This window comes from Pleurodeles waltl, chromosome 10, assembly GCF_031143425.1.
Source record: "Pleurodeles waltl isolate 20211129_DDA chromosome 10, aPleWal1.hap1.20221129, whole genome shotgun sequence".
Classification (NCBI taxonomy): domain Eukaryota; kingdom Metazoa; phylum Chordata; class Amphibia; order Caudata; family Salamandridae; genus Pleurodeles; species Pleurodeles waltl.
This window is the reverse complement of record NC_090449.1, coordinates 250,242,133-250,255,784: the sequence shown is the minus strand read 5'-3', so window position 1 is coordinate 250,255,784 and position 13,652 is coordinate 250,242,133. Positions and strand designations below refer to the sequence as shown.

General features: G+C 45.7%; 1 protein-coding gene across 1 annotated transcript in view; it reads right to left on the bottom strand.

Moving 5' to 3' along the window:
* DNAAF8 (dynein axonemal assembly factor 8) overlaps window positions 1-13,652 on the bottom strand; it is an 882,921-nt gene that overhangs the window by 820,417 nt on the left and 48,852 nt on the right. Inside the window, exon 2 of the mRNA XM_069210337.1 lies at window positions 6,979-7,172. Within this exon, the coding sequence (XP_069066438.1) occupies window positions 6,979-7,116 (138 nt within the window). The 5' untranslated portion in view covers window positions 7,117-7,172. The remainder of the gene's footprint in view (window positions 1-6,978; window positions 7,173-13,652) is intronic.

The window sequence follows — 13,652 nt, the reverse complement described above, 5'->3', positions numbered from 1 at the left end:
GATGTTACTCAATGGCAATCAGGCTGGGCAAAAAATGCTGCAAGTGAGGACTGGGAATTCCGTCGGGGGAACCAACAAGTGGGTTCCAACCTTGAGATGTCGGGGACATGGGGACACCTTCAGTCCTTTTCTCTGCTGGCCAGGGGCGACGGGTGCAGTGGTGTCCTGAGGTGTCCGGTTTTCTCTACGGGAGCACTTGGGGTTGAGGGGGCTGGTGGGCAGAGGCTGCAGCTGTGAGTCCACATTGGGCAAGTCCAGGGTGGGCTTTGTTTCAGGAGGGCTAGGGGACAACATTGGCACCACTGGCCCACTTCAACTCAAGCTAGGCAGCATGGGTGCAGTGGTGCCTTCATGTGTCGGGTTTTCTATGGTCTGGAGTCCTCACAGTTGTCTTGGGGTGCCTGCAAGATGCAGGGAGGCAGCTCTGCTGCTCCACAGTAGTTCTTGAGTCTTTGTTGAAGGCAGGCTGGCCTCCCAGGCTTTTGGAGACACAGAAGCTTGCAGGACGAGTCACCTTTGTGCAAATTGGAGGGCACAGAAGACAGGCCGGCAGGGCTGAGGCCAAGTCGAGTGCTTCTTCCTAGGGCTTTGCTTTTGCGGCTCTTGAGCCTCCTTCTGCTTGGTAGGTCAGTAGGAATCTGATTTCCTAGTGCCAGGGGCTCCCCTAAATACTGCATGTAGGGGCATTTCGGGGAGTGTAGGATAGTAGCCAATTGGTTACTTACCCCTGGGATCACTACCCCCTATATTACCGCTTCCTGTGGGAAGTGGGCATAATCCTGTCGCAGAGTTCCTAAATCTGCCAACACCAAAATGGCAATTTCTAAAAGTTGTGTCCACATCAGGCAGCCCACCTTAGGGTTGGAACTGATCTGAGGGGTGGATACCCCTCACTGAATACCAAATTTCCTGCCTGTCCAGGTGTCAAATGGGCCATGGGGCTGCGGGGTCGGCATCTGTCCTGTTAGAGAAGCCAGAACTGCATACGAAGAGTGGTGGACTTCTTTGAAACCCCCTCCCTTGGAATGCAGGTTTGCATGTCATCCTGTTGGGTGGGGTGTGTAAACACCTCTCCCAGAGCAGGCTTTGTGGTTGACTGCCCAGAGCAAAGGATCTAACTCCTGGAGGTCTGACTCATGCCTAATGGTGGCAGGCTGGTTGAAACTAGTCTGTCCCTACAGATAGGTTTTCAGGGGGGTTACCTCTAAGGTGCCCTCTGGATGCATGTATTAATAAATCCACCACTGGTATCAGTGAGGATTTATTAATACAAGGTGTTTGATACCAAACACCCCCATAGTCAGTGAAGCCATCATGTAGCTGGTGAACTTATATTGACCAGTGTCCAGCACATGTAATTAAAATGGCTTCCATGATCACTCACTATGTCTAAGAATCGACAAAGACATAGCAGGGGCATATCTGCTCGTGCATATATGTCCTCAGATGCAATATACTGCACCCTACCTTAGGGATGGAAGGCCTGCTGTAGGGATGACATATGTATTGCATGCAGATTAGGGGACATAACACACAGGTGGTGTGCCATGTCGTGTTTTCACTTTTAGCTGCACGAAGACATGCAGCCTGCAATGGCAGTCTATGTGTGCTAGGTGAGGGGGGCCTCGAGGTTGGCGCAATAAATGCTGCAGCCCTTGGGGGCCCTCTTTGGTACCCAGGCCCTAGGTACCATTTACTAGAGGCTTACAGAGGGGACCAAAGGTATTGCCAATAGTGGGAACAATTGCACCATTTTAGGGAAAGAGATCTGTTGCTGGGGATCTGGTTAGTAGGTATCTGGTGCACTTACAGTCAAAATTGCTTTGAATACCAGGCAAAACGTGAGGGTGACCATGTAAAAAAAGAGCACATATTTACAATGGCAGTTGGAGATCTTCAAACAGTAAAGTCCACAGTTTGATCCCTCTGAATGTTAATGATCAGGACACTTTTTGCCTGATACATGTCACAACCTTGACCCCATCTAGGAAGAACTGTCCTACTTCCAGTCACGAAAAACTTTTGTCTTTTCGCCATGTTACACTTTCAGTTTTGAAGGGTTCTGCAATGACCCTCTGGCACCCACATCTTAAAATTCTTTGCGGAGGGTCTGTAACTACTGTCTCCTATGTTGCATTTGTTGCTAAGAGTTCCAGAAAAGAAGTGCCTTCTAGCCATCTATGTGTAGAGATCCACAAGGGACACAGCCTTGCACGCTAGTCACGAAAGTCTGGATCCAGCAGCACTACCAGAAAAGTGCCCCTTTCAGGTCAGTTCACATGGCTATTGATTGAAGCCTGTATGAATTCTGTATCATGTCTTTTTCAACAACAAGTAAAGACAGATAATGGCACTAAAAAACGCATTACTTCAGTAATCGGCTGCTCAGAGTGGGTGGGAGAGTAACCGGAAAACTCTAATATTGTTACCCTTGTAATTATTCTCTTTTGTTTCCGTTTTACTATTGAATACAGTCATCGATCTGGCTGTCGTATCTTGAAAGTCACTTTACTCTTGTGTAGGAAGTTGGCTCTGTATGTGCTATTTCAAAGTAAGGAATAGCATGCACAGAGTCCAAGGGTTCCCCTTAGAGGTAAGATAGTGGCAAAAAGAGATAATACTAATGCTCTATTTTGTGGTAGTGTGGTCGAGCAGTAGGCTTATCCAAGGAGTAGTGTTAAGCATTTGTTGTACATACACACAGGCAATAAATGAGGAACACACACTCAGAGACAAATCCAGCCAATAGGTTTTGTTATAGAAAAATATCTTTTCTTAGTTTATTTTAAGAACCACAGGTTCAAATTCTACATGTAATATCTCATTTGAAAGGTATTGCAGGTAAGTACTTTAGGAACTTTGAATAATCACAGTAGCATATATACTTTTTACATAAAACACAATAAGCTGTTTTAAAAGTGGACACAGTGCAATTTTCACAGTTCCTGGGGGAAGTAAAGTATTGTTATTTTTAGCAGGTAAGTAAATCACTTACAGGTCTCAGTTTTGGGTCCAAGGTAGCCCACCGTTGGGGGTTCAGAGCAACCCCAAAGTTACCACACCAGCAGCTCAGGGCTGGTCAGGTGCAGAGGTCAAAGAGGTGCCCAAAACACATAGGCTTCAATGGAGAGAAGGGGGTGCCCCGGTTCCAGTCTGCCAGCAGGTAAGTACCCGCGTCTTTGGAGGGCAGACCAGGGGGGTTTTGTAGGGCACCGGGGGGGACACAAGTCCACACAGAAAGTACACCCTCAGCAGCGCGGGGCGGCCGGGTGCAGTGTGCAAACAAGCGTCGGGTTCTCTGTAGATTTCAATGGGAGACCGAGGGGTCTCTTCAGCGGTGCAGGCAGGCAAGGGGGGGCTCCTCAGGGTAGCCACCACCTGGGCAAGGGAGAGGGCCTCCTGGGGGTCACTCCTGCACAGAAGTTCCGTTCCTTCAGGTGCTGGGGGCTGCGGGTGCAGGGTCTTTTCCAGCCGTCGGGACTTTAGGTTCAGGCAGTCGTGGTCAGGGGGAGCCTCGGGATTCCCTCTGCAGGCGTCGCTGTGGGGGCTCAGGGGGGACAACTTTGGTTACTCACGGTCTCGGAGTCGCCGGAGGGTCCTCCCTGAGGTGTTGGTTCTCCACCAGTCGAGTCAGGGTCGCCGGGTGCAGTGTTGCAAGTCTCACGCTTCTTGCGGGGATTTGCAGGGGTCTTTAAATCTGCTCCTCTGTAACAAAGTTGCAGTTCTTTTGGAGAGGTGCCGCTGTCCTCGGGAGTTTCTTGTCTTTCTTGAAGCAGGGCAGTCCTCTGGTCCTTTGGAAAGCGTCGCTGGAGCAGGTTTCTTTGGAAGGCAGGAGACAGGCCGGTAAGACTGGGGCCAAAGCAGTTGGTGTCTTCTGTTCTTCTTCTGCAGGGGTTTTCCAGCTCAGCAGTCCTCTTCTTCTTGTAGTTTCAGGAATCTAAATTCTTAGGTTCAGGGGAGCCCTTAAATACTAAATTTAAGGGCGTGTTTAGGTCTGGGGGGTTAGTAGCCAATGACTACTAGCCCTCAGGGTGGGTACACCCTCTTTGTGCCTCCTCCCAAGGGGAGGGGGTCACATCCCTAATCCTATTGGGGGAATCCTCCATCTGCAAGATGGAGGATTTCTAAAAGTTAGAGTCACTTCAGCTCTGGACACCTTAGGGGCTGTCCTGACTGGCCAGTGACTCCTCCTTGTTATTCTCATTATTTCCCCCGGCCTTGCCGCCAAAAGTGGGGCCGTGGCCGGAGGGGGCGGGCAACTCCACTAGCTGGAGTGCCCTGTGGTGCTGGAACAAAGGGGGTGAGCCTTTGAGGCTCACCGCCAGGTGTTACAGCTCCTGCCTGGGGGAGGTGTTAGCATCTCCACCCAGTGCAGGCTTTGTTACTGGCCTCAGAGTGACAAAGGCACTCTCCCCATGGGGCCAGCAACATGTCTCGGTTGTGGCAGGCTGCTGGAACCAGTCAGCCTACATAGATAGTCGGTTAAGGTTTCAGGGGGCACCTCTAAGGTGCCCTCTGGGGTGTATTTTACAATAAAATGTACACTGACATCAGTGTGCATTTATTGTGCTGAGAAGTTTGATACCAAACTTCCCAGTTTTCAGTGTAGCCATTATGGTGCTGTGGAGTTCGTGTTTGACAGACTCCCAGACCATATACTCTTATGGCTACCCTGCACTTACAATGTCTAAGGTTTTGCTTAGACACTGTAGGGGCACAGTGCTCATGCACTGGTGCCCTCACCTATGGTATAGTGCACCCTGCCTTAGGGCTGTAAGGCCTGCTAGATGGGTGACTTATCTATACTGGCATTGGCAGTGAGAGGCTGGCATGGCACCCTGAGGGGAGTGCCATGTCGACTTACTCATTTTGTTCTCACCAGCACACACAAGCTGGCAAGCAGTGTGTCTGTGCTGAGTGAGGGGTCTCCAGGGTGGCATAAGACATGCTGCAGCCCTTAGAGACCTTCCCTGGCATCAGGGCCCTTGGTACCAGAGGTACCAGTTACAAGGGACTTACCTGGATGCCAGGGTGTGCCAATTGTGGATACAAAAGTACAGGTTAGGGAAAGAACACTGGTGCTGGGGCCTGGTTAGCAGGCCTCAGCACACTTTCAATTCAAAACATAGCATCAGCAAAGGCAAAAAGTCAGGGGGTAACCATGCCAAGGAGGCATTTCCTTACATCTTGTGACTGCTGCTCTAGCGCTGCCATTTTGGCCACCAACTTCTGATCCTCCTCGTGACAAATTTCACAGTTGCCTGGGTTCCCATCGCCATGGAATCCATCACATTTAGCCTTATCTCCGTGGCAGTGATCTCTTATTCCACTTTTTCTTACTTTCTCAGAATGTAATTCAATGTATTCATTATTTATTTCTGGCCTTGAGTCAGATCATTCACTGCTATCTTCTTCTCTGTCTCATTCACAGTAGTTTCCTCTTTACCGAAAAATAAAAATCTATTTTCCATTTTTTTACTGCTTACCCGCAACTATTGTTTAAATAACATGCAGCGCTGTTGCCATGCAGCGGCCAAGCTTTAAAAAAAGCTCCCCAGTCCCAGCGAACTCCACTAAGAATTTAAGTCAATTCCGACTTCGGCATCTGTCAGCTCGGATCTCACAGCTCTCCACTAGCCCTGGTTAAGCCAGAATCACTCCCTGGCATTGGGGGGACGACTGCATTTGATCAAATATAGGTGGACCACTACCTGCTCCAGGAGCTGCACATAGCCTCCACTCTCACCAGAGATACCACTTCTCAGTATTCTGCGGGGCCTTTTGTCACCTTACTGTCCTACATCATGTTCAGGGGGCCCATCTCTGAATGCCACAAACAGGGCCTCTAGTTGAAGCCACGTTTTTATGGCAAGACCAGCCACCTCTCTGTTTTACCTTCAGTGTGATCCAGAAACTGAGCATCTTCAGCACTAATGGCGATCTTCAGATTACACCGGGATTAGTAAACAAAGCCTTCAGAGGATAGAAGCAGTCTGAATTGATTTTTTATACATTTTTCATAACATAGGAGTGCACTGTATTGTACTGTAACATTTATATAGTGCTTACTACCCTTATTCGGGGTACTGAAGTGCTTTCCATCATGGGCAGCAGTCTACGGCATGTAGAGTGTGTGGTCAAAATAACTTTTTCTTAGTTTATTCCAGAAAGGGAGTATTTTCATGTTGTTTGTGATGACCACCAAAGTGTGCTTATAGATTTAGGGAACATAGGGCCATAGACACAGAATGGGTAAAACCCTTTGGTACATCTGCCCCATATTGCTTAGTAGTGTGGAGGATGAAGAGGTGTGATTAATAGGCACACACTTAATGCTGACAGCTTTGAACAGCTCTGCAGAAGCCTTTATGGTATTTCTTGTGATCACAGTCTGCCTAACCGGTTACTGCGCAGGTTTGTTCAATCTGAGACACTCTGTATAAAACTTTATGGTCCTGGCTGAAGAGAGAAATGGTGGCGAGGTCTGCTGGGATGGATTTTGTTACTACCATTCCCTATCTTTTTGTTAGATGTAAAGAAGTGATAACATTATGTAGGTAGCTGGGATATGCAGTTGTGGACTAAATTAGAGTCCTACAGCTGGCGAGTAGTATACTAAGTGAAAACAGAATATTATTTATACTTTCTTTCTGCATTTGTCTTTACGTATATACATATAGGCACTAATGTTAAGTGGAACAAAAGTAATTGAGGCTAGAAGGGTAGACATTTAAAGTAGCAGGAGTCTTCAGGGGATTTGAAGTTTCGATTCTCAAGCAGTGAGACATACACCTTCTATAGTGCTGGCAGCTCTGAAAAGTAGTACCATGGCAGCAAGGTGCCTACCAGGAAAAATGAAAGTACAGGAAAACTACAAATCTACAGACTACTGTTCCCTAAAATGCACATATATCTAACACTTGCAACTATTACTAACACTATGAATACAAGACAAGATGTGAGGTACTATGAACTTACCAGTGAGGAGTCAGAATCTAAAGTTGGGACTTGAGCCTTCACGCTGGAGAAAACAGACTCCCATTCTGATCTTTCGGCCCCATGCGTGTGGCGGATAGCTGAAACTGCTTGCATTTCATTTTCGCTTTCTTTGTCCATCAGATTATCGATATGAACAAACAACCAAAATTTTGTCTGAGAAGCCACGCATCAGTCTAAAAACATGAAGATACAAAGGAAGCCATTATGCACTATCTCACACAATTCTATTAAGATGCGTATGCTAGGACCTTTATGGTGCCAATATGCAGTTGGCTGGCAATTTAAGGGTAATGACACATACATAACTGCAGGGACTTAGAAATCTGAACAAGAGGCCAATAAACTGGAGGACTGACAAAAACAATGAAAGAGTTAGACAAAGTTGGTCTATTAAAGACCGGCTTTCCTGCCTTCCGAAACTGAGACGTTTATATTGTATTGACTCTTTATAGCACCTTGATCTCTTTATTATATATAAAGATATCAAAATTATACCAAATATGAATTGGAACGAAACCACAATTCAAAGTAAATTACATCAAAGCAATACAGATGCATAATTTTATAAACCAAAGTGTGGACTTGATTTTCCAAGTTGTAAAAATAAATAATTCATTAGAAGTGAAATGCATAAGGAAGTGGAGGTTTGATGAAGGTTTAATGGTGGGCAAAGGAGAAGTTATATTTTTAACGCAAGACAGCTAGAAAAAGGATACATTAAAAGTAAGAAGGTAATAAAGAGTATAGCAAGCGAGTGATACACTTTAAAGACAATTCAAATGAAGTGAAAAAAAAAATGATAATGCATAAAGATTAGGCACCTGGCTGGTGTAAGGAAGCAAAAAATGAAATCAATAATTATGTTGACATTTTGAAGGAATTAGTTTTTTTGTCTGAGTACAAAATTGACTGACTAAAAACTGAAACTATGTGCTCAGTTGCAACTTGTTTCATTTTAACTGTAAATCAAATATAAGATATGAAGTGGCGGTTGTTACTTACTAAACGCAAATACTTGCTAAATACTACCAATACAAATTAAGAAACAAGTCAAGAAATGCTGAAACCTTAATATGACACAAAAAGTAATGTTCACACCATTAAAATATTAATGCTCTTTAAACTAAGTTTTCTCTTCGTTAATATGTTGCTATATCTCCTTCCAAAGTATTTTGTTAAGCTGCAATGAATTGCTGTACATTTTTGGGCAGGAAACCCTCCACGTCATGTTTGAAGGTTAGATTTTCTAGTGGAGAAAAGGGGTCTACATAGAAAGCATATCTATTTAACCTAAGTAGGTGTTTTGCTTCACTAATGACCGAGATAAAACCCTCATGCACTGAAACCCTCATGCACTGGATACTCTGCTGCTCCTTGCACATGCGTTGCCAATGCTACTGTCCTCGACAGAATCCCTCTGCCTGATATCGAGACCATAACCCACTCACCGATATGTGACTGGTCATCACCAGGAGCACTAGACTGTAACTGGTTATCAACAGCAACACAAAGCTGTGGCTGGCCCACATCACCAGTGGTGGTATTCACATATTGAAGAACCTTCAGAAGTTTTCTATTGCTGTAATTTGTATCTCACAACACTGCTTCGAAACTTATTTAATAGCACAATGTTCCTTCTTGGCCATCAGAGACCATCTTCCAATTGGACAGAAGAACGTGCAACTTTAATCACCTCAAAAGGTTCCTTAAAACTTAATTCCACTTTAGACTTTCTAGGTCTCATGTCCTTCAGCATGACCCAAGACCCCACAAAGATATCCCTCATACTCACGCATCTTGTCTTGTCATGGTAAGCTATCATTCTCTTCTGGGCTTCATGGGCTTTAGCTCCTATTTCATCCAAATCTACCACCTCCCCAAATTTTGAGAGGACTTCTCATTCAACCAGGTGAGACATAATCCCGTACGAGCCTGTCTTCCCCTTAACAAGGAGAATGGGAACACATCTGTAACAGTGTGAGGAGTAATATGGTGAGCCAGAATTTTGTCCTGAATAGATTTCTCCACATTCAAAGCCAGTTAGCCCGCTCAACAGAGCCCGCTCACAGGTGAATAGAAGGCCATATTATAGTGTTAATACCTTTGTTCCTCAGAAACAATTCCATAGTCTCAGACACAAGTTGAACCCCATTATCGGTGATCAAGTCTTCAGGGCACCCCTCTAATGCAAAAGCTTTGTCTAAGAATTGGATAACAACTTGAGTAGAAGTTTCAGACACAAAATCATAGGATATTCACCTTGAGAAATAATCAACCATGACCACCAAATGGTTAGCACTGAGGTAAAACAGCAATTGGCCCAGCCAAATCCAAAGCCAATTTGTGCCACAGCTCTTGAGGCATTGTTGTGATAAGTCCTGTGACTTCAGATGTTTATTAGATATAATACAATCCTGACAGTCATTGACAACCTTATCCACATCCTTATCCATATATGGCCACCAAAATAGCATCTAAGGTTTTTTGTTTTGTGGACATAGACTCTAAATGACCTTTGTGTGCCAGTACCATAACTTTAGGTCTCACCCTAATGCGACTACCAATTTTTCCAGCCCTCAGAAGAATGTAATTTAAAAAGAGGGGTGATCAGCTAACTGACAAAACACATGTAACTGCCCCCTAAACTTTTTAACAGGAGGTCAACCTTGTCAAACAAATTGTTTGACTTTCTCCAAAATATTGACATTATCACATGCAGCATTCCATTCTGATTCGGTCACAGTATCACAACGCTTGTTCACAACATCAGTACTAGCAACCACACACTCACTACCAAACATTTCATCCTCAGACGCCACTTCCTGTTCCTTGGTGGGAAGTCTGGACAAACAATCTGCCCTGGCGCTGGTGCTCTCAGGTATGTAAATCACATCAAAATTGTACTCTTGTAATTTAGACAGGATCCTGATGACACTTGAAGAAGTAGTTGAGGTGCCCTTCTCACTAAAAAAATACATTAAAAGGCTTGTAACTAGTACACAAGGTAAAAAGCGTGCCCCAAACAAAAGTCCTAAACTTTTCTATGGCCCACGCACAGGCAAGTGCCTCCCTTTTAATTGTACTATACTTCCTTTCAGTGGATGCAGGGATGTGCAATTTTGTTAAAAATCTACTTGTCCAAGGGACTAAAGTGTACAGAAATCTACTTGTCTGCAAATAAATCTACTTGTCCTCACTATTCCCTTAAATCAGTTCGATGTAGAGGGTAAATGTGATTTATGACCATGCAGACTACAGGATTTTAGACATTTAAGTGCTTTATATGTTTCATTTAGGAGAAGTGTGTCAATGAAGTGAATACATTTAGGAATGAGAAATTGCAAATATATGTAGTGTACATTGTACTGGTAAATAGATATTCCATATTTACATGATATACATTTTTTGCAAAAGATATTTGCAAAGAATATAAAGCATAATTATTAACATCAGTTAGAGCCATGATAGCATCTTCAAAACATCTGGAATCCAGACAGAAGATGGAAGTGGCTAGGAATATTATTTGTGTGTATGTATAGAGGACAGTGTTCTGCCCGGGGATTCATGACATTAGTATCTGTTCTGGGAAGGAGAGGAACGGAGCTTCTTTTTTCCAAAAGAGATAGTTCTGAAGGTTTCACCCCACTTAGATTGAAGCACCCTCCCTCTAGGTGGGGAAGATTTTCACTTGTGTGATTCAGACACTGACATTGCGGTACATAACGACAATATTGAAAATACACTCCCTGTAACACGTCTGGTGTCAGGACATATTTATGCTCATGCTACTGAAGTCTTACCAGCATTCCTTAAGGGAATGCAGGCAGTGCTAGAAGCATTATTGGGGTGTGCAGCCTAGTGTCCATAGCATGTGAAGGAAAATCACAAAGTCTTAGTCCGCGCAATGCAATAGAATCCTACCAATGCATTTAAAACAAAGTGTGCAGCAGCTTAAACGTGAGACCCATCATGAAACTCGAAAAGATGCTATATTCCTGGTCTTTAAAATCCCCAACAGGTTCAAGACCCTATTTGTGTCACAGAGACTCACAGAAGTCTGTCCGACACTTTTGCAGGGGTCCGGAGACTAAGAATCCATGAGGTCTTAATTAGAGGCGAGGAATGTATTGCTACACCTCAGACAGCTATATGGAACTCGTTCCTGTGGATGGTATTGAGGTCAAGGATGTACAGCTGTATCTCTTGTAGACACTGTTAATTTGGACACCCTCCTGATATTTGCTAAGGTACACGCTGCAGAAACTTGTGCCTGTGCAAGTGAAGTGGTAAGTGTATCCTGTGGTAGTGATTAAAACCCGATTGTTACAAATGGATAGCAGCAGATTTAAGGTTCTGCAGCAAATTTAAGATGAAAATATTACCTAAGGGAGAGCCATGGTGTTTTGCATCATGGAAAGCTAAACTGCTCTCAGTAGGCCAATCACAGAAGTGGTCAGCACTTACTGCAACAGTCGTTCTACAGTCAGGGCTGGTATCCCATGAAAATGTCTGACTTCCTTTAATTTAAAAAAATTGTCTGACTATTGTTTGAAATATTTTTTACAAAAACATCCATGTGGTGTTTCTATTAACTAAGGTGAGATGATATTTATGTGAACTATAATTAGGACACAATATTTTTAGTCAGACTATATATCCACAAATTCCGGTATTGGAAATATTCATCACAGTATCAAGGTCCAGAACATAGAAGCTTGTTTACTTTTTCTTTCCTTATAACAAAGTCATGAACTCCCATTTCAGACATAAGCTGGAGTTGTTTGTCTATCGATATAGGTGATTCTGGATTGATCGGCTTGTAAAGGAGTCGCACAGCGATAATGTATGCATACTGTGATCTGGCACCAAATACTGCATGTTTAATCTACAGGGCCAAATTCAAGATCTGCAACCTCCAAGACTTGCATTCATTTGATAAAGTACACTGTAGTATAAGAGGAAGCTCAGCTAGAAACATGAAGGAGATGGCTAGCACGATAAAAAGCAAAAGATCCCAGGGGCAGGGTGGAAATATCTACAAGTAATAGACCATTCGTTTTCAAAACATTCCCCTTCTTCTCAGCTACAGACTGGAAAGTGATCAAGAAAATTCTGCGGACATGTCGGGGGTATTGCCCGTACATAGCAACTTGTGAATTTATTTTACTTTATGTTGTGCACTGCAGATGTGCTCCGGTCTCCCTTTTCCCGACTCTACCATCGCCCCCCAACTTCGAAGGGTCATCAACTTATCCTTCGAAACCGCGACTTTGCCGGACAGCTGGAAGCACGCTGAAATCCACGCCCTCCTCAAGAAACCCAAGGCTGACCCCAACGACCTCAAAAACTTCCGCCCGATCTCCCTCCTCCCCTTCCCGGCGAAGGTCATCGAGAAGATCGTCAACGCTCAGCTCACCCACCACCTCGAGGACAACTCCATCCTGGACCCCTCCCAGTCCGGTTTCAGACGCAACCACAGCACCGAGACTGCGCTCCTCGCCGCCACAGATGACATCAGACTACTAATGGACAACGGCTAAACATCTGCCCTCATACTCCTGGATCTTTCCACTGCCTTCGACACGGTCTGCCACCGCACCCTACTAACACGCCTCCACGAAGCCGGAATACAAGAAAAAGCCCTCAAATGGATCTCCTCATTCCTCTCCGGCAGAACCCAGAGAGTCCGACTCTCACCCTTCCGCTCCGAAGCCACCAACATCATCTGCGGCGTACCCCAAGGCTCCTCACTGAGTCCAACGCTGTTCAACGTCTACATGGCCCCCCTCGCACAACTGGCCCGTCAGCACAACCTCACCATTCTCTCCTACGCCGACGACACCCAGCTCATCCTCTCCCTCACTAAAGACCCACACACCGCCAAAGCCAACCTCCACGAGGGGTTGAAGTCCATCACCGAGTGGATGAGAAACAGCCGCCTGAAACTGAACTCCGACAAGACGGAGGTGCTCATCCTCGGACGCACCCCCTCGGCCTGGGACGACTCCTGGTGGCCCACCGCGCTGGGACCCCCTCCAATGCCAGCCAACCACGCACGAAACCTCGGTTTCGTCCTCAACTCCGCCCTCACCATGTCCAAACAGGTCAACGCAGTCTCCTCCTCCTGCTACAACACCCTCCGCATGCTCCGTAGAATCTACAAATGGATCCCAACGGAAACCAGAAAAACAGTGACTCAGGCCCTCGTCAGTAGCAGACTAGACTACGGCAACGCACTCTACACAGGCATCCCAGCTAAAGACATCCGACGACTCCAACGCATCCAAAACGCCTCCGCCCGACTGGTCCTAGACGTACCCCGCCAATGCCACATCTCCCACCACCTGAAGGACCTCCACTGGCTCCCCGTGGACAAGAGGATCACCTTCAAGCTCTTCACCCACGCTCACAAGGCACTCTACAACGCCGGACCCACATACCTGAACAACAGACTCAATTTCTACGTCCCCTCCCGCCAACTCCGCTCTGCCAGCTTCTCCCTCGCCATCGTTCCCCGCTTCCAACGCAAGACATCCGGCGGCAGATCCTTCTCCTACATCGCCGCCAAAACCTGGAACTCCCTCCCGACCCCCCTGCGACAGACCCAGGACCTCCTCACCTTCAGGAGACTCCTCAAGACCTGGCTCTTTCGA